The sequence below is a fragment of the Sapajus apella genome, unplaced genomic scaffold (assembly GCF_009761245.1).
Source record: "Sapajus apella isolate SASKATOON/1434 unplaced genomic scaffold, GSC_monkey_1.0 scaffold9, whole genome shotgun sequence".
Lineage (NCBI taxonomy): Eukaryota > Metazoa > Chordata > Mammalia > Primates > Cebidae > Sapajus > Sapajus apella.
Window position 1 is genome coordinate 40,194,099 of NW_022436949.1, and position 22,259 is coordinate 40,216,357.

The 22,259-nt window shown below is 40.3% G+C and overlaps 1 protein-coding gene across 1 annotated transcript in view; it reads left to right on the top strand.

Moving 5' to 3' along the window:
- The window catches only part of GPC6 (glypican 6), a 1,186,177-nt gene that overhangs the window by 1,149,124 nt on the left and 14,794 nt on the right, over window positions 1–22,259 (top strand). The window contains exon 7 of the mRNA XM_032277284.1: window positions 14,508–14,644. Within this exon, the coding sequence (XP_032133175.1) occupies window positions 14,508–14,644 (137 nt within the window). The remainder of the gene's footprint in view (window positions 1–14,507; window positions 14,645–22,259) is intronic.

Here is a 22,259-nt window from a genome sequence, read left to right on the forward strand (position 1 = left end):
AATAACAGGGTTGTCAGTTTTATATGCGGTGGAACAAGCTACAATTTTATTCTCTGGGATAAAACTGGGAAGGCCATGAAAAGCGGGCAAAGCTTGGACAACACTGCCATCTGGTGGTCATAGTGAAGGTGGCCTCTAAATGCCTCCAGCTGAGGCTGGACCACCTTGAAGGAAAAGAGGGTGATGGCCGGCTGCTGTGAGCAAGCCATTGTATCAACTTTTTGATAGCCTTTTGTCTTTAAAGTGTAGGCACATGCCCAGAGCCTAGATGCAATGTATAATCTCAAGTTACAGTAAATCAATAATAAACTCTGCTCTTTGGTAGCCGTTAATCCCTGCATATTCCTGACTTGATACAATTAATTTTCAGGAGAATGAAATCCTGTGAAAAAAATCAGATTTAACAAAAACGTTTATTTTAAGTCTGGAATACATTTGCAGGATGTGCAGATTTGTTATTAGGGATACATGTGCCATGGTGGCTTGCTGTACCTATTAGCCCATTGTCTAGGTTTTAAGGCCCACATGTGTTACATATTTGTCCTAATGCTCTCCTTCCCCTTGCCCCCCACCCCTTGACAGGCCCTGATGTAACGTTCTCCTCTGTCCATGTGTTCTTATTAGATTCAACAAAAACTTTTAAAAATATTTTCCTTTATTAAAACCACCACATATCTGGTATCTTATTACATGAGTGTCTTGGGAGAAATTCATCAAACTGATGATATATAATTTGTGTGCTTTTCTAGATGATTATTAAACTTCAGTAAAAAATAAATAAATGCAATCCAAAAAACTCTGTCCATAGGCAAAATTGTGATGAATGTCACAAAGCTGAATGGAGCATGTTCCCATTTATATAAACTGAAGCAATTCTATACACAGGCTGGATTCAAACAGACTTCTACTGTAACCTAACTTTGATTCAGGTCTTTCCTACTGTACTTTGGACAATTGACTGGCAGTACGGAGTAGGGGCAGGAGAGTGAGGTCAGAGAAAAAGGATAAAAATGAGTTCTGTTGATTTGAAATGCAACCTACTCAAAAAGTTCAGAAGATACTGGACACTCTAATGTTAAGCTAATAGCCCGCCTTTGGCTCATTCAAACAGCAATCCCTAGCCTCAGAACCATGCTAAACCTCTCTCAGTAGCAACTGGCCCCCTCTCCTGATGTGCTTAGGAAGGACCTTAGACCATGCTCTCAATACGGTAGCCACCAGCCACACATGGCTATTGACTATGAGGGATGTACTGTAGACAGAACTGAGATGTGCTCAAAGTGAAAAACCCATACCAGATTTTGAGACCTGTGCCATCTACCATGGCAGACACCAGCCATGTGTGACTATCCGGCACTGGAGATGTCCAGTGGAATGAATTAAGTATAAAATACAAGCTAGCCTTAAGGACTTAGTACCAAAAAAAGAATTAAAAATATACGATATCTCATTTAAATGTTTCGTGTTCACTATATATTGAAACAAAATTTTGGATATGTTGTGTTAAAACACAACATTGAAATTGCTTCAGCCTACTTGTTTTTAAATGTGGCAACTAGAAAATTTTAAATTACACATGTAGCTCATTTGTGGCTCACGTTATATTTCTATTAGATATTGCTGCCTTTAGACTCTCATTGCTTTTTTGAACAGGATGGCCATTTTGCCATTTTACAAATTGTTTTCTCTTCCACTGGAGCTAAAGTGACACCTCTGCAGCTTGTAGGAGACTAAGAGGACCCATTTAAGTTATTGGATGCTTATGATGTAAAGGTGAAAGTCAAGCAAAAATATGTCACTTGGGTCTAATCATAAGAGGAGTAAATGGCACCCCCTGGTTGGTGCCCCATGGGGTAAATTGGATCTTTAAGGTAACCAGATGGCTCTCAGGAACAGGTAATTTGCCTCACAGGGGTAAGAACTTGATTTGCAAGACATAATGTAGCTCAGTCCCCAATGCCATATGTCCCCATGGTGACATTTGTACTCAGTAAGTAATTCTAGTTCTGAGTGCCCTAGCAATGTATGAACTAAAGTTCCCACTTTCTACTTTATTGTAAAATATTGATTATACTTCTCACACCCTTAAACATGTGAGCCATTTTTAATGCTCATTTATGTGTATGTATCTTTCCTCCACTGGGTGGTTAGTTGAAGGCAGGACCATGTTCTTTAAATCACTGTATACCCAGGACCTTAAAAAGTCCCAGTGCATTGTAGATACGAAACAAATGTGTGTGCCTGCATGTGTGTGGGTGTGTGGGGGTGGGGGTGTGTAATTGGAGTGACTATAAACAGACCCTAAGGAACCGATTATCTATAAAATAGGGAAGCTTATAAGGAAGATGCCCCTCCCTATGGCAACATTTATTTTGCAAGGAAGGTCGTGTAGAATTTATATTTCATTTACAATTTCGCTTGAAGACCCAGAATTTGAACTTGCCCTTCTGCCACTCTGCTGATTGTTCATCCGCTATCTATTGAGTACAACCAAAACCAGGCATTGTACTGGGAGATGGGGCACCACATCTGCTAGGACCTGGTGATCATGAAGGACAGAGGCCCTTCCCCTATGTCACCTGCCATCTGGGAGGGAAGGCCATGACCATGAGAGATGGGCAAATCTTTATGGTAGGTAAAACCAAAGAGGCCAGGTGCGGTGGTTCACGCCTGTAATCCCAGCTTAGGGAGGACAAGGCAGCAGATCACCTGAAGATGGGAGTTTGAGACCAGCCTGACCAACATGGAGAAACCCCATCTCTACTAAAAATACAAAATTAGCCAGGCATGGTGGTGCATGCCTGCAATCCCAGCTACTTGGGAGGCTGAGGCAGGAGACTGGCTTGAACCCAGGAGGCGGAGGTTGCAGTGAGCCGAGATCAAGCCATTGCATTCCAACCTGGGCAACAAGAGCAAAACTCCATCACACACACACACACACACACACACACACACACACACACACACACACAAAGGATCTCTGTGAGCACATATTCTGGGGGGGTCCTAAGTGACTCTGGGTGTGAAGGGAGGAGCCCTAGAAAAAAAGGCAGTCACGTTGAAACCCATAGGAAGACTTTCAACTAAATCACACTCCTCTCCCTCCAATGTTTGAGTAAGGTTCATAGACAGCCTTGGGTGCTGCGGTTTACGTTCTTAGAGATAATTATTAGTATTTCATCCTACTGTTCCTAGAATTCCCTTAGGCCAAAGTCTTTGGTAATTGAACTCAAATCAGTTCCGAGTTAAACCCAGGAAGGAAAAAGGCAGATCATTGCGTTATATCATAAATATAACATAAGAAATGTAAAAGTAGCATTTATTATGCACCACACAATGCAAGCCTATGTAGTTAAGTATAAATCAAATCACACATGCCCAAAAGACATTTATATGCTTTTGGTTGCCTATTCCATAAAAGATTTATGGCAAACCATCTCTACCCTAAATGGCTTTAGAATTTAGATAAATCTGATTTCCACCTACCACTGGCTGAATATTTTCCTATGCTGCATCTAAATTACTTTTCCAGTGTGTGTACATCTTTGTGGGTACTCTCGCTGTTGGACGGAATCATGTTTGCAATATCTTACTTAAGTAAGATATCATGCTCAATGACACCACTCTTGGGTGAACAAAAGGTGTTTCTTGTTTCCTGGTAACTTCCAAATGTCTGTAGGCTTCAAAGAAAGAGACCAGAATATACATCTATTTCTCAGCTTCGCTGTGGAAGAATAAAACCCCCAAACCATTGGAATTAAATAATGGATTCTAAAATATTCAGGGATGCCTAAACTTGAAGTGAAATGCTATGCTATGCCTCCTCCCCCTTTTTTAATTAGCAGACTTACTTGTCCTGGATTTCATTCCCTGAAGATGAAATTTCAATATTTTCCAAGTAACTTCAGGTAGCTGTGAGCTTAACTGAATCACTATGTTATGCCAATCACAGGTAGAAATAGAGATGAAAATTCTGTATGGGTTTCCTAAGCATCATCAAAGACCTTATGAAAGGGCTGTACATTTGAAGTAAGAGTTGGCAACGAATCTGAAGTTTTCAGCAAAACTAAGTGTTCAGAACATTAAACTTTTTTTTGCATTGGCAAAATTGTGGTTATGAGGTATTGGAGTGCTCTCTGGCAGTTTTCCAAATCAGTGCTGATTTCCAGGTTAGTCCTATACAAAGGGGTCAGTCCTGTATCACAAGTGTGGTCTTGTTAGCTATATCAGAAAATTGGGGAAATGTGGAGGAAATCTGCCTTTCAAACCACAATGCACCTCCAAAAGGTTTCATTCCACAATGATGATAGAATAGACAATGGTAGGAGGAGAGATCAGGTTTAAAATAAAATATCCAAAATGCTTCAAAATGCCTATGTAACTGCTAGAAATACTGAATTCATTCTCTTCTTTTCAAAGCACACCTGAGATCTTCCGATCCAGCTTTAGAAAAACTGCATATCTAATGACCCAATTTAGAATCAGTCTTGTCACAATTCATGCTCTAAATCATGGCAAGTTCCCTGGGGATGCCTGCCTCTATACAGGAAAAATAATGCCTGAGAAATGATAGGGGCCAAAGCTAGCCACCAAGGAAGACAGAGCTGTTTTCCAAAGCAGAGAGTGAGAGAGCACATGGAACAGACCTATGGTCAGAAATGAACCAAAAGGAGCATTTACCAGGGGACAGGCAGAGAAAAATAGAATCCTTTCTCAGAATTTGAAACCAGTTAGAGCTTGCAAAGGAACAAAGCCAGGCAAGAAAGAAAAGTTGAGGGCTCAGTCTCAATGCCAAGTGAGGAGGAAGAATAAGAATGTGTTTGTACTGTGTGCTCAAGCCCTGTCCATAGAGACCCAGAACTGCCTACCAAGGAGAGATGAGTTGGCTTAGATGAAGTAGCAAATCCCACGTCCTCTTTCATTGATATCTGTCATTAGAAACATTTAAATACAGTCTAGATGAGTCTGTCAAGAATGCTCTAGAAGTATTGGACTGACTGTGAGAGCTCTGCTAAGCCTCTAAATTCCATGATTCAACAACAAAACTGCTCCTTGAAATCATTGCTATTTCTCAGTTTTGAAAAGTAAATAGTGCTACATTTTAGGTACCTTGGTGCAAAGTAATACTTTGATTCCTGAAGAACAAATGACTTCATATGCTTTTCTTTTCACTGTTGAATTCAATAGCTGTTAGTTCAATGTCAGACTGTGCCATCTCTCGAGGACGTGTGGGATGCCTAGTGCACTTACATGCCTAAAATGTAATACCATAGGCAATGAGGCACAATCATGACATTAGCTACAAACACAAAGATTAGAAAGTTTGTTGTTGTTTTCTTAAAATCTGCTGCAAAAATCCAACCTGAACAGCAGTAGGAAGATATGTCTGGTGTCTCCCACCTTTATGGACCAGCATTTTGTCTGAAAAGGATCGCATCTGTCTTTTCAGGGTCATGCATGCCCTTAATGTGGTGTGATCACCTCACGAAGAAACTCCAAGCCTAAAACCAGAAAGGATTACTCACACTGAATTTTTAACCCATTCCCAATTCCCCATGAAACACAACAAAACTAAGCATTGTGTTTTCAAACTTTCAAAGATTCATTTCCTACTTTTTAAAATTTTTATTTATTTCCTTCTTAGTCTTTCCTACAAAACAAGTGTTTGTCACCTTAGGAGTAATGTTTAAAGTACCGGCCGGGCGCAGTGGCTCATGCCTGTGATCTTAGCACTTTGGGAGGCTGAAGTGGGTGGATCACAAGGTCAAAAGATTGAGACCATTCTGATCAATATGGTGAAACCCTGTCTCTACTAAAAATGCAAAACTTAGCTGGGCGTGGTGGCATGTGCCTGTAGTCCTAGCTACTTGGGAGGCTGAGTCAGGAGAATCACTTGAACGTGGGAGGTGGAGGTTGCAGCAAGCTGAGATTGCACCACTGCACTCCAGCCTGGAAAGAGTGCCAGACTCCGTCTCAAAAAAAAAAAAAAAAAAGTACCATACCACCAGCGAAAATATATGTCATGTGGAAACAGACTAGAAGTTATAATTGGACTCCCTGGGAACATGTGATAGATACAAAAATGTTGGAGTGGTTTTAGGTTGAATAGAGTCTTGAGGACTCCATAAAGTGCGGGGTGTGGTCAAAGTCGACTTTAGGTTCCCTGACAAACTGCCTTCAACAGAACCCTGCAATCATCCCCAAGACTTAGGTAGAAGTTTCCTAAAAGAAAAGATGTTATTAGTACAAGCATTTTCTCCACCAAGCATTACAAAACCTAACCAAACATTACATTATAGAAGGGCCAATCTGAGACATGAAAAATCACACCAAAGAGTTTCACAAACTCAGAATAAATGGAAAACTGATGTTCTAGTGAAGACAGTGCTAAAAGCCATTATCAGAAGATATGGATTATTTCCTCTAAGAATATGAGGGAGGGAGATTGTGTTTATAGATATTTGGCCACGTCAGAAAAAAATAGGATTCTACCTGAGACTTAGGAACTTGAAATACTCTCCATCAGAGTGCATGTGTTTCCGAGGAAGCGAGAGAAGCTGTGAACAGGTACATTCACAGACCTTGTTTGATTACTGAAGGAGTATGCATGACTTGAATTCTGATGCGGGCTCACACAGTGAATCAAATGACTTGGTGCTGTCAGAAAAGACCATTCTCCTCTAGAGTAAAGCTGGATGAGGTCACTGTCTCCAAAACTGGATTATAGTAAACTCTTAGGTTGCAAAAATTGTTTTGTGTATGGTGAATTTCACTTAACTTGACCAAGTAAAATGGCCTTGTCCATGAGCAAAAACCAGCCTACCTTCATTTCTTTAAACAGATTGTTTTCCAAAGATAACAAATGACCTCCAGCCTGTAAAATATTCACATTGGTTTTTCTCCTTCGATATTTATTATTTAATGTGTAGCCCTTTAAATATTTATCATATTTTTCTAAAGATATGGTATATATTATTGACATCCAGTTACATTATGTTTTCTTAGTGATGAAATAGGCACACTGGAATCTTTCTGAAGTCAGGAACAAATAGGGTGTTGGTCCAAGTGCACACAACAGGTACCTATGAGGTGGATTTGCGTCCAGGGACGATTGAGGGAAGAGAGCAGGTGGGGCATCTCACCGTGGCTGCTCAGGTAAGATCTAGAGGAAATAAAGGGTCCAGGGTAGATGGACTTGGGGCCTCCCATGGGTGGATTGACAGCCAGAGGCAATGTCTCTTAAAGAAGAAAGTCAAATATGTCTCATCAGAGAATTCACATGGGATACAAAAGCAATAATGGAGTTCACAAAAACACAAGAACTCAGAATTCAACAGGTCACCTGCTTAGAAAAGTAAAGGGAAGGTGGTGGGTGGAATGTGTTTATGAGGATTGCAAAGACCATTTCAGATGGGATTTATTCCATTTTTAGTTAAATTCTCATGCCTTTGCCTTAAGCCAAGATTGTTTTTGAGGTCCCCCAGGTGTCCATCTTACCTGTGTAAATTACAACTGGAATGACATTTAAGACAACAGGAGACTGGAATCCTAATTAGAGAATTGGAGGGATCATCTGAGATCGCTTTCTTGCTCTGGGGGTAATCAGGTCAACGAAAATGAGGTTGGTTCCCCCCAGCAAAATGCCTGAATGGATTTGCCCATGCCTCCTTTACTCTCTAAAGTAACATTTGGAAAGCAGTGCTGGCAGGTAATCAATCATTTTTGAAATCTTACTTCCCTTAGCAGATCATCAGCAATGCTGTTCGTGTATTTATTCATTTGACAAATATTTATTAAGCACTGGTACACACAAAGCTCTGTTTACTGAGTCTCTGGCTGTGGAGCAGTTATTCCCTGGGAGCCAAGAAAGTACAGCTGTTCTTTAGCAAATGAGTAGCTGAAGATCAGAGTGGTGGCTAAAAGCCATGGCTTTTACATGGACAAAATCATCCCGTTCTTGGAGGTGAAAACTTGGGAGGATGTGATGCATTATTTTGGTTTTTGATCCCTGGATGGAAATTATTAATGATTCTGCTTCTAATCTTTCCCATGACAAGAGTCCGGCAGCCACAAAAGAACAAATAGCAGCAAAGCCTTATTTGCTTGAGAAGGAATATGGTGGTGTTCCCACAAAGGGAATTTGCAGACAAATGAATATCAGTGCTCCCTTCGCTTAGCTGGGACTATAATGTTTGCTTTGTGCCTGTTACCCCCCACAAGAAAGTGCTACAAACCCTTCAAGGATAGCAACTGTGTGCAAGTTATATTTTGCATTCCCAGAGTCTACTATAAAACCTATCTTATAAAAGGCACGTTAGAAGTGTTTAATGAAGCGATACTAGCCACGAAAGCCTTTTTTCTTTTGTAACCAATGTTTTGGAACTTTTTCTAAACTGTACTACATTTTCCTGTCTCGTTAAACTGATTTCATTGAATGTTACTGAATTTTTACTTGCTAAGTCACTGATTTAAAATATACTACATGAGTTCCTGTGCTATAGACTGGTGATCTGCAAATAATTTTAGTCTTGCACCTCTATCAGCAAAAAATTCCAGAGGATACACAACCAGAATGCCATAAATCGTAACATAAGCACCACTGAATTAACACATTCTGTACCTCATGAAACTTACGTAAAAACAAAAACTTGAAAAATGAGAAAAAGATAGGCTTTTTTATTTCTATTTTGTAATGTCGCAGATGGATCAAGAGTAAAAGGAACATTGTATTATTTACTTGTGCTGGCTTTATTTGAAATGAAAGACATCCAAAAATTTTTTTTAAAGCTATTTAAGCTTCCACTCCATTGAATGAGTTAGTTAAAACTCATTAATCTAATCCATAAATGCTTTAGCCAGTACATATGCTGGATCAATACACCAGCAGCAAGTTAATGGTGGTGGAGGTACCAATATTGCCCCTCCCCACTATGAAAGTCTTACTCTGTCCCTAGGATTATCGAGAAATGGCCATCCCTATATGGACTGATTGAAATATCAATCTGTAGATTAAATATTAAATAAAAGCTTAATTCCTTTTGTATTTTTATACTTAAAAACAGAAATGGGAATTCTCATCCTGAATCACATTGAATCTCTTGCACACCCCAGAGATGCTAGCAGCCCAACACACATACTTCGAAAACCAAGGTTATCAACTATGACCATAGTAAGCCTAGTGGTTAGGAGTCATGATTCCAGAGTCTGCATTTGAATTTGAATCTCATCTCTACCATTTACTAGATGTGTGGCAAGTTTTTTAGCCTCTCTAAGGCCTGTTTCCCAGCTGTACAAAGGGCATAATGATAGTATTTCAGCACCCTCAGAGTGGTGAAGATCAAATGTGCGTGAGTGCTTCAGCTCAATGAAAGCTCACAGTTAATCCCCATTTCTTTGAATCACTTCCTGCCCTATGCTGAACCCAGGAAGTCTCTTAAAAGCCATGTGCCCTGACAACAAAGTCTTACCTCTTTCTGAACTTTTCATTATTTTTACTTTTTCAATACTGAAATTATAGGGAAAAAAATAGTAAAATTAACATCCATATAGCCCTCATACAGATTCAATAATGGTTGACTATTTTGCTATTTTCGAGTCAGTAAAAGATGCAGTAACCTGTTATTCCTAAGTATCTCAGCATGAATCTCTTAAAAGCAAGTACAGTCTCCTATACAACCACATCATGATCACACTTAGGAAAATTAGCAGTAATTCAATAATATCAGCTGCTATTTATTCTACATTCAAAATTATGAAACCTCTTACTTACAGCTGGGTCCCTCAGTCCCCACCTCCAAATCCAGAAGTCAGTTTCCCTCCCTTCCTTCCTTCCTCGCTTCTTTCCTTCCTTTGTACGTTCAGTCCTTCCTTCCTTCCTTTTTCTTTCCTTGTCTCTTTTTCTTTCTTTCTTTAGTTATTTCTTTCTTTCTCTTTCTTTGTTTCTTGCTTGCTGGCTGGCTTCCTTTCTTGATTTCTTCTTTCAATTGCCCTGTTTTTGAAGCATTAAGGTCAGTAGTCTTATATAATATCTCATCACTGGATATGTCTGATGATTTATGGTGTTACTTAATTTTCTCCTCTACTGCCAGTAATTCCTGTAAACTGATTTTTTAAGTCAGAAACTTGATGGGATTCAGGTAAAATATTTGGAGCAAGATTACTTCTTAGGTAAACTTGTTATATAAGAGTACTTGGGGCTGAGTGTGGTGGTTCACACCTGTAATCCCAGCACTTCGGGAAACCAAGGGGGGTGGATCATGAGGTCAGGAGATCAAGACCATCCTGGGCAATGTGGTGAAACGCTGTTTCTACTAAAAACACAAAAATTAGCTAGGCATGGTGGCACACACTTATAATCCCAGCTGCTTGGGAGGCTCAGGCAGAATTGCTTGAACCCAGTAGGGAGAGACTGCAGTGAGCCAAGATCGTGCCACTGCACTCCAGCCTGGAGACAAAGCAAGACTCAAGAGTACTTGGATGGTTCTTTCTGCTCATTGGTTTTGCTAATCTCTTTGTTTTTAGCAATCGTTCCACCTTGTCAACTTCCTCCCTCTTTTGCCTAATTTTACAGTGCTGTAATGGCAGATATGAGAAGGGTACCCTCTCTTCCTAATAGAGTCAAGTATTCATGGGCCCTTTGACAGGTCTTAAACTAAGAGTGTTTGTCTCTACTGATGTCAAGAGTTGCAATTATCAGAAAACAGAATCAACTCCAGATAAATCCTAAAAGAGGGCTCATATTTTCTCTGTGAACCCCAACAGTATATGTTTGGATCAGATTCCTGAGACATAGTAGGAGTTGTTTAACTTCCAGTATCTATCAATAGCATAGATGACAAAAAATAATACTTAAATAGTAACAGTATTTAATATTACAACATCACTAATACAATATTGGAGCAACGGTAAATACCATTCGCAAGTATTGGTGAGAGTTCATTTGTCCTAGAATAGCTCATTCAGGAATCAGAGAAAGGAAATTGTTATCAATTTTGTATTTTATCCCAAGTCTTTGTTTCCATCCGTTGTGTTATTAATGAATTAAGGCTCACTGTCATTGTCACTAATATATTTTTACAAAAGTGATCGTTAACATAAAGCTTCATTCATAGTTGTATGCATTTAAGTTTCCAGGAAAAAAAAAAGTTTCCAGGAAAAAAAACAAAACAAAACAAAACAAACTGACAAACAAAAACCTCAGGTCCTGGAGCAACAGCAGAGCATTTACATATATTATTCAGAAAAATAAATAAATAAAATGAGAAAAATATTTCTAAATGATGTGCAAGTTGAAAGGCCTTCATGATATGGGAAAATAAACTGCAATCATTCAGTTGCATTTAGAATCCAAGGCTTGTTCTTTTCCAGGGGCTAACGGTGTCCATTTTTTCAGCCGTCCACCTCACCGTCACCTTCTGAGGGTGAATTGGCCAGTGTTTCCGTGCAGAATGTTAAAACAGCATTTACATTTCTCACTGCTCCTTTGATGTTATCTCCTTCAATTGCACAATGAAAACACACAGCTACTGAAATGCCAGAGGGAACATACTCTGATTATAAATGTGCTGGGGTGAACAATGAGAGAAAACCCATGTCCCCAACATCGTGATGGGCTCCTCACTTAGCCAAATGCCACCCCACAGCTTCCTCCCACCCCTTTTGGGAGGGTGAACACACAGTATTGTGACCCCAGCTAATTCATGTTAACCATACAGCCTATGACCTTGTAATAGAATGGGACTATTCAACCCATTATCTCAACGAATATTTATTGAGCACCTGTTGTGTGCTGAGATCTGCATGACCAACTCATCCTGGTTTACCTGGGACGTTCCCATTTTAAGGCTGAAAACTCATCATCCTGGAATCCCTTACGTTGTGACAAATTTGGATGGTTAGTCACTTGACCCATACTGGACACTGTGGATAAAGATAAATTTCTGGCAACAAGAAGCATGTTGTCTAAAAGAGAATCCGAAAAATAAGTCAATTATTAGAGTTTGGAGTGATCAGTACTTAGAATCATCAAGAGGACACTGTGCAGTGCAGAAAGTTGAATCTAAATCTAACTTGGGGACACAAGAATGCATCCTGAAGGAAACAATGTTTGAGAACAATTTAAAGAATGAGTAGAGCAGCATCCGCAATTAAATTCTGCACATATTGAAAGGGAGACACCTGTGGGACACTATGCAATTTTGTTCTTTCTCTGAGTCGCAAAATCTGTGTATCTGGTTTAGATTCCCATAACCTGGAGGCAGGATTTTAGTAAAAAATATGCAGAAAGAGAATGCTCATTCTTAGTTTGTTTTATTATGGGACAGAATAAACCAGACAATATTTCAGTCCTGAAGGTAGTGGTCATTTTCTGAACCAGATATAAATATATAATATGTATTTGTTTCTCTGAGGTTTGTTTTGAAAAGAGTGAGAATGAGTGGTCTGTGGTGGAGACACCTTTAGTGGAGGCTAGGGACACCAAAGTGGACATTATGCATACCAAATAAAATGTGAGAAATTGTTTTTCACATTTTTATTTTGAAAAAAATCCAACTTACTGAAAATTGCATTTTTTGAAAAATTTTATACTCTTCATCTAGATTTGCCAGTTATTAAAAAGTTGCCAATTTACCTTTTTTCTTTTTCTTTATACATCTGTGTATTTATTGTTATTCTTGATTATTATTGAGCTGTTATAGAGCAACTTGTGGAAATTTTACCCCTTTCATTTTAAATCCTCCAGTGTGTATCTCCAAAGAATATGGCATTCTCCTGCATTACCACAGTATGATTTTATATTCAGGAAATTTACACTGACATAATACTAGTATCTAATAGAGAAGCAGCATACAGATTTTGCCCACTCTTCCAATAATGTCTTTTATTGGCAATTATCCTTCTGACCTAGCATTCAGTCCAGAATTCTGTGCTACATTTGGCTATCACATCTCTTATTCTTCATCTGGAAGAACTCTTCACATTTTTCTTGTCTTTTATGATAGACATGTTGGATGAGTAGCGGGCAGCTGGTTTCTAGAATGCCCCTCAGTTTTGGTTTGTCTGATGTGTCCCCATGATTAGGTTCAGATTATGAATTTGGGGCTGCCTAAGTGATATGTCCATCTTGACGCATCACATCGGGAGGAACACGTGACCAATTTGTCCCCTTGCCTTGATCACCTGGTGAAGGTGGCAGCCTACCAACTTTCCACACTGTAAAATTACCAGTTTTCCTTTTGTAATTAATAAGGAATCTGTGTTATCAGGTGCTTTGAGATTCTGTAAATATCCCATTCCCCATCATATGTTGACTCGGCTTTTTTTTTTTTTTTTTTGCTTCTTTTTTAGTTTGTAAGGCCATCATAACGAAGTATGTTGCTTAAAACAACAGACATTTACTGTCTCAGAGTTTGGGGGCTGGCAGTCTGAAACTGAGGTGTCAGGGTTGTTTCCTTCTGAGGGCTGGGAGGAAAGGATGCGTTCTAGGCCTCTCTCCTTGGCTTGTAAATGGGCATCTTCTTCGTGTGTCTCTGTATATTATCTTCCCTCTGTGTGTGTCTCTGTGCTCATATTTCCCCTTTTTGTACGGACACGTCATACTGAGAGAGGGCCCACCCAAATGACTTCACTTTAACTTCTTTAGCTCTGTAATGAACCCATCTTAAAATAAAGTCACATTCTGAGGCGCCAAGGGTTAGGACTTTAGCATGTTAAAGGGAGAAAAAGAATTCAATTCACAGCAGATGCATTCCAGTCATCTCTGGACTTTCCCAGGGCTCATTATGAAGCCAGATGACATTAAATTTCTCTCCGTACCCTTTCTGCAAGTAAAAAGTCAGTGTTCAGCCTGAAGACACTTCACATGTTGGCTCTAAGCTTTTCCTGGCCACCTGTCCACAGGGCTGTGAATTTTACACTTGCCCGTATTCAGAATGACTTCTCTTTCAGTTCTAGAGATTTTTAAGAGAGTTTGCTTTATTGCTTACCACCCATGTGTGTGCTATTAAGTGCCTGTCATCTGCACTACAGCAGAAGTACCAGCAGCTGAATTAGTGGCAATATTTATTTTTTGCAGAAACAAGTAGTCCATTGAGAAAAGTATTTATCTCTTGGTGCGTTTGTTTTGGTACGTTTGTCTGATGTGCAAGCAAATGAATTCTAGAGACTATACTTGGGGTGTTCACATTAGGGACTCTCAGCAGGAGAGGGACCTGAAGCCAGGCACAATGCTTCATAAGTTTTTAATTCAAAGGATTGAAGGACAGAAAAGACGGAAAACAAAAATTTATCAGTTACCTGAGAACTCTCAGCTAGAGGAGGACTGAGAGATAGGAAAGGAGGCTTTCCCGGGCAATAAACTCTGCAGTGTGGTGTCTCTCTCTTAAAACCATTAGAGTTCATGCTGGTCACATCACAGGTTCTGTAACCTTCGCCTGCATGCATCCTTGTGTAGAAATGGGAAAAGCCTGAGCAGAACACTAACTTGCTTTCCTTGGTTTCTTGATCAGGTCACAGACATAAAAGAGAAATTGAAGCTCTCTAAAAAGGTCTGGTCGGCATTACCCTACACCATCTGCAAGGACGAGAGCGTGACAGCGGGTACGTCCAACGAAGAGGAATGCTGGAATGGGCACAGCAAAGCCAGGTGAGGGTGACTCGATGTGCACATGGAAGGGGGAGCAGCACACCCAGCCTTGGAAGATGCTCCTGGCACAACTCAGCAGACCTGTTTATGCAAAAAGCAACAGGGGGTGGAGGGACAAGTCATCACTTAGCAACAGCTGTTGAGAGTGACAGGTTTGATGGGCACCTGGGAGCACTTTCTCTCAAGGTGCCATTAACCGTGGAATCCTTGTTCGAAATGCCTTGCCTCTGGATGAGGACAGGGGAACGGTGACAGATGCCAGGTTTCAGATACCCTGTGATCCCAAAAAGCTTTTTCAGGTTCACTTAATGGCTTTAAGACACTGAAGCTATTTTTACCCATAGCTAAATTTCCAGGGCTCCTTTTTTCAATCACAAGTTAAACAGGAAATGAAAATTCAATTGGTTTTTTTTTTCACCCTTGTTGGAAAAATAATTGAAGTGTTTATTGGCAAGGTAACAGAAAATATCTGAGGGACACTGAGAAAGGGTTTGAATAGGTGTCACACCTTGGGAAGTCCCATCAGAACCTGCTGACAAGAGACAGCTGTTTTCATCATCCTGCTCTGCTGACCAGTGCTGTGGGGACTTGACATGGAATTTCTGAATTTGTTGATTCAGCTCAGAAATGGGCTTGGCCTGGACATTCATAGGATGAAAAGGCTGGATGGGAGGACCTGTTGGGAGTTGGCAGGCACTGCCAGAGCACTTAGCAGTGAGGTTGCAGGTGGGTAAAGCAGCTGGTAAATTAGTCTCAAGGAATCTTTGGGAATTGACCAGTGGGTGGAGAGTCTAAGAGGGGAGTATGTTCTGGGGCTTTATTGAGCAGTTTCAAGCATATGAAGCAGCTGTGATCAAAAGGAAACAAGAAGGTATGTGGTTGGCCGGGTGCAGTGGCTCATGCCTGTAATCCCAGCACTTTGGGAGGCCCAGGTTGGAAGATAGCTTGAGCTCAAGTTTGAAACCAGCCTGAGTAACATTGTGACACCCTGTCTCTACAAAAATAAATGTAAATCTTTGGCTATTAATATAAAGTGTGTGGCTATGAAGTTCAGAAGAAACTGCAGAAGTTAAGCAGGAGGTGTAAGGGAGGTGCACATTAGCTTTTATTTCTTATGCTGCTCAGTTGCATGTTTTTAGCGTCTATTGCTATATTAATCCATTCTCACACTGCTGTAAAGAACTTCCCTGAGAATGGGTAATTTATAAAGGAAAGAGGCTTGACTGATTCAGTTACCTATAGCTGGGGAAGTCTCAGGAAACTTACAATCATGGCAGAAGACAAAGGGGAAGCAGGCACCTTCCTCACAAGGTGGCAGGAGAGAGAAGTGCAAGTGAAGAAGAAGAGCCCCTTATAAAAGTGTCAGATCTCATGAGAACTCACTCACTATCATGATAAAAGCATGAGGGAAACCACCCCCATGATCCAAGATCCTTTTCTTAACACATAGGGATTATGGGGATTACAATTCCAGAAGGGATTTGGGTGGGGACACGGAGCCTAACCATATCGATTGCTAATGATATTATTAACCATACCAAGAAGAATTTAGCAAGGTGAAAGCAAGGTACCTACCAAAAAAGAGCTGCAACCATTTCAAATTGCTCAAAATATCAATATCAAAACATAGATCATGAGAAGGAAATTAGTCATGATATTAACAACATGCCACTAAAAAATACTTAGCATTTTACCAGTGGGCTTTTTAGCTAGGAGATCTTTGGCCAGGAAATTCATCTATGAATTAACAGCTTCTAGTGTGTATTTTCCCGATGACTATACAGAGAGACACTGTGAAGGATGGCCAGATGGCCTAATGAATAAAATGCTTGGTTTTTTGAGCTTCACTGTTTCCCATCTGTGTTTACCTTTCAGCCTTGGCTAACATAAAGCCTGGGTTTCGAACTGCTATTCTCATGGATGGTCACACAGGTTGCTGATATTAGTGCATATGTAATTTCTTACAAAAAGAAAATTTTTTTTAAAAAGGCCATGGGTGAGGCTAGAGGAAGAAACTAAACACTACCAAGAATATGAATAGGGAAGATAAAGACCACTGAAGTTAGAGCTGAAGGAGATCAGGATGGTTCAGACAAGTTCTTCATTGTGCAGATGAAGAATCCAGACAGGATAAATAATTAGTCCACTGTTACCCAATTAACAGGGCTGAAAGCTGGGAATCTCCCAAATCCTAGCCCAGTATTTTTTTTCATAGCAATACATAGCAAATACATAGCAATACATAGCAAAAGCCTCTTAAACAAACAACAGCAAAATACTGTCCTCTCCAAGTTGGGAGAACAAATGAGACAGATCCTAAGCTCTGTAAAATCTTGAGTGGTTCTATAGCATCCACTCAGTCAGTCCACCAGTCCACCAGCCATACAATTAAGCACTCCCTCTGTCCTAGGCATTGTGCAAGGCCCTGTAGATTAAGTGCTGTAAGATGGTAACGGGAGGCTGAGACAGGCAGATTACCTGAGGTCAGGAGTTCGAGATCAGCCTAGCCAACATGGTGAAACCCTGTCTCTGCTAAAAATACAAAAATTAGCTGGACGTGGTGGTGCGTGCCTGTAGTCCCAGCTAATTGGGAAGCTAAGGCAGGAGAATCGCTTGAACCTGGGAGGAAGAGGTTGCAATGATCCAAGATCATGCCACTGCACTCCAGCCTGGGTGATACAGTGAGACTCTGTCTCAAAAAAAAAAAAGATGACAATGGGATCACTGCATGAAAAGGTACAGTGATTGGGGTGAGCACAGTGAATCTGGGAACATCAGTACCCTACTGTTGGACTCCAGGTTTAGGAAGGGACCACACTGGTAGAGAAAAACCTGGATCCGTCCTCAGGCACAAGATTTAAATTTTATCCTGAGATTAACAGGAAGACACTAGAAGATTTTATGCAGGTGGAGAAATGATCAAGTTTAATGCAATGAAATCACTTGTGGGAATACTACAGAATTTAACCCAATAAAATATATATTTATTATGCATAAGTATATTATTAAAAGATGAGACTGTCAACTATTTATGACTCAAATTATGTACCCATTGGACAATTACAATTACCTGGTTTCCTTTAGTTCTTTTTTTTTTTAATTCTTCCACTAGCAGGGATTTCTAATATTATATTTTTATATACTAGCACAGTAAATAGATCACCAATAAAGACTTGTTGAATTGAATTTAATTGAGGCTTTCTTCTTATCCAAATTTTAATTCACCTAGAAAAACATCACAGAAATTTTTCACTTAAAGAAATTTACTGAACTATTTTGTAAGTGTGAGAATCCATTATAATGTGGATAATAACTTACTTTTTCCCATTTTTGAATTATGAGTTTTAAAACGACAGGCCTTTTTAATTGTTAAGGAATGATTTTTCAAAAAAATGAAAGAGAAAAAAAAGTTACTCTTATCACCTATGTGAAATGAAAGAACTAGAAACTTTATTTGTAGAAAATCTGGCTAGGTGCAATGACTCACACCTGTAATCCCAACACTTTGGGAAGCTGAGGCAGGAGGCTCACTTGAGCTCAAGCGTTTAAGACCAGCCTGGGCAATATAGTGAGACCCTGTCTCTACAAAAAATAATGAAGTAGCTGGGCATGGTGGCAGGTGCCTGTAGTAGTCTTAGCTACTCAGGAGGCTGAGGCAGGAGGATCACCTGAGCCCAGGAGTTTGAGGCTGCAGTAAGCTATTATTGTGCCACTGAGCTCCAGCCTGAACAACAGAGTGAGACTCTATCTCTAAAAACATAAAAATAAAAAAATCCATCAACTGTTAATAGATATGAAGCAGAGATGTGTATTAGAACTGATGGGGACTGTCATGCCTGAAGTTTATAAACTCAAGCCTGTGCGATGAGGTCTCCAATAAACCAGACATTTCTTCCTCTCTTTCTGTTTTATCCGTCAGACTCCTTCAGCCACACGTTTTTGTTTGTACCCGCTCCTGCAGCCTTGTGTCCTAAGTGTTTGATCCGGCCTGTCTCCCATCACCCTTATTTTTCTTGATTACTTTCTGAATCTTGCTCCATAGCTTTCTATCATACTTCCTTGACTCAGAAACATACCTATTTCAAATTTTAACATTTCTGGTATCAAAATGACTCTTACAGTAAATATGTCCATTTACTCCGGTGATTATCTTATTTTTAAAAAAGCTGTTATTAAGTTAATGCCACCAGTTGAAATTGATGATGACTTCAAATAGAACAGGATACACAGAGACGTGGCTGCTGTGGCAATCTGCAAGGTGCAATCTGCAGTGTTGAGATCATGGTTAAGGGTGGGTAAGCAGTGGTCCTCTAAGGTTTGAACCCACTCACATCCCCCTGCTTCCCCCACTTGCTCCACCCTCACCCATCTCTGACAGATCTCACTCTGTCTCTGTAGCTAAACAGGTCTGGAAGCAGGAGGTGGGGTAAAAGGAGACTCTGCCCTTTGATGGGAGGAAATTGCAAGTGTGCCCAATCACAGTGACCCTATCAGCATTTAAATCTTCATTTTGAAAACAAAAACCGGGTTAAACAAAGTGGTTAAGGGAATGTCTTCCCTGCTTCCTCTTCCCTTGCCAACCTCCTGAGACAATATGAAGATCAATGAGATAATCTCAGTAAAATAGTTTGTAATCCTAACAGTGCTTCTCAAACTTCAGCGTGCAGGCTAAACTCTTGTAGATCTTGTTAAAATGCAGATTCTGATTCAGTAAGTGCTATGGATTGAATGTTTGTGTCCCCCCAAAATTCATAGTTGAAATCCTCACCCCTTGTGTGATGATGTTTGGAGGTGAAGCCTTTGGGAGATAATTAGGTCTTGAGGGTGGAGCCCTCATTAATGGGATTAGTACCCTTGTAAGAAGAGACATGAGAGTCTCTCTCTCCCCCCCCCTCTCTCTCTCTCTCTCTGTCTCTCTCTCTCTCTCTCTGCCATGTGAGGACACAACAAGATGGCAGCCATCAGCAATTCAGGAAGAGAGCCCTTATCAGACACAGGATATGCCAGCACCCTGGTCCTGAACACTATGGTCCCAAGAATTGCAAGAAGTAAATGTGCATTGTTTAAACTGCCCAGTGTGTGGGATTTTGTTATGGAAGCCCAAGCTAAGACAGTAAGTCTGGGGTAGAACCTGAATGAGATTCAGCATTTCTAAAAAGCTTTTAGGTGATCCAGTTATTGCTGGTCCAGGGACTACATTTGGAGTAGGAAGTCTCAAAGGCAGGATTGCCAGATCTAGCGCATAAAGATAACAGACAACCAATGGAACAACTTACACTAAAAAAAAAGGATTCGTTGTTTACCTGCAATTCACATTTAATTGGCAACCATGTGTTGTATCTGGTGTTTTACATGTAAGATATTACCTTTTTCAGTCTACATACGAGCTTCAGGGAGCGTGTTGCAATTTTGGGGTTTCTTTTCTTCACTGATATCCTTGATGTTTCCTTTAATGGGGCTTTTCTTATATTAAAAATAACAATAGCAATATGAGCTAAGAGTTCACATGGTTCAATTGTAACATCACCCACTAATGATAGCCAGGTTATAGACATGGTTGAAGTCTTCTCAATAATGAATTGCATAGGTTTCACAAGTGCACCAGGAGAGAATTTTAAGTTAGAAATATAGCACAGCATTCACAATACAGGATATCATCCACACAAAACTCTGGCCTTTGATAGTGCCATTTTGATGAGTAGCTAGGATGAATACTTAGAATCCTTGGTCAGCATTTGATTCAAATAGTGTCTTAGCTCAAAAAATACCATAGATATGATAGCCTAAACAACAGAAATTTATTTCTCATAGTTCTAGAGGCTGGGAAGTCCAAGATCAGGGTGTCAGCAGTTTGGGTTCTCTTCCTGGCTTATAGACAATGGCCTCCTTACCGTATCCTTAGAGATAGAGTCCTGGTTCATTTCTCTTATAAGGGAACTAGTATAAGAAATCATCTACCCTCATGATCTCATTCAACCCCAATAACTTCCCAAAGGCCCAAAGGCCCTACCTCCTATGGGGGCCTCTCCCACATAAAACTGGTGAAACAGCTTTCCAATGTTGCTCCTTGTAAGGCAGTGTTGAGCTGTCACTGTGTCCTTTCTTTAAAATGCCTTCTGGGAGGAGGCTATTGAGGAGCTGGCTGAGGGACACCATACCATCACACTGGAGATTAGGGCTTCAACATGTGAATTTTGGTGGCACGCAAACATTGTGCTCAGAATCACATCCTACTTCTCAGAAGAGCTAAAAAAAAGATGTTTTTAGAGTTCATGGCAGTGTCTGTTACTTGAGAAAGGCAGCCCAGTTGTCTTCGGTGACCAGCAGGAAAGTGAGTTTGCAAGTGTAACTTCTACTCCTTCCATTTTTCACTTACCTAAGCAACTTCTCAGGAGTAAATGGGAGAAGACACAGCAACATTCTGACTCAACTCAGACAAACAGGAACTGAAAGGAAGCTAGTAAGTTACAGAGGAAAATCGATAATAATCTAGAAGGCCAAAGGGAAAAAAATTAAAGACTCATGGTACAGGTTATAAATATAGGCCTCCCAAAGTTCCTGGGGTGAACTGAGAGACCCTAGGAGGACATTTACAGTCATCAGTCATCCCTGAGAAGGGCGTTCTGGGCAGTTGGTGGCCGGAATGAGCTGTCTGTACAGAAGCTAGATAAGAATGATTAGATAGGAGGCAGGAAAACATAGACTTGGAAGGTAATAAAACTTTTATATGGTTAGCATATACAGGTTAGAACTTTGTCAGGCAGCAGCAAAAGAAAAAATAAAGCCCTAATGGTGTTCAAATAGGCCCTTACTTTTTGCTCATGTAGAGGCAGATTCTTACTTATTTAGAACACAGCCGTATTAAACTGCATCATCTCTAACTTCTTGTAGCATTGTTTTCTCTTCATGCATACTCTTTTCCAAACTCAGAGGGATTAAAAAGAAAAGGAGAGTATGGCAGTCAATGAGACAGGACAGGAAAAATGGAACCCAGTCTGAGACCCAAGTCTCACCGGCACACATGTTATCTGATAGGATGTAAATTATTTCAGAGTCTTCAGAGGTCTTGAGTCAGTCATTTCCAGACTCCGCCCTCTCCCCCATAAACTGACGAAACAGCTTTCTGATGTTGCTCCTTGTAAGGCAGTGTTGAGCTGTCACTGTGTCCTTTCTTTAAAATGCCTTCTGGGAGGAGGCTATCAGGGAGTTGACTGAGGGACAAAATTAATTGGACCCATTGGAAACATGGCTTTTGCAGGGAGCCTCTGCTGTTTTTCAAGGCACCTGATCCTGACAGAAATATTGTGTCCCCAAGGAAATCCTTCCCGAAGCCAGAAGGTAAACACAGTAAATTGTAAGAAATAGGAAAAGTAGAAAAATCTAGAAAATAGATCAGTCAGTCTCACCACAGAGTGTAGATTGACTAACCAAAGAAAATAACAACTCATGACTGGGTAAGTCTGAACAGACGGAAGGAGATGGAATGATGCATGATGATGGCAAATCTGTCAAAGATACTGGCTTGGCAGTCTGGAGGACAATACTTTTTTATCCTAATTGTGGGGTGTGTCCCAAAGCATTCTAGCTGTATTTTAAAGAACTGTAAAATATCCAA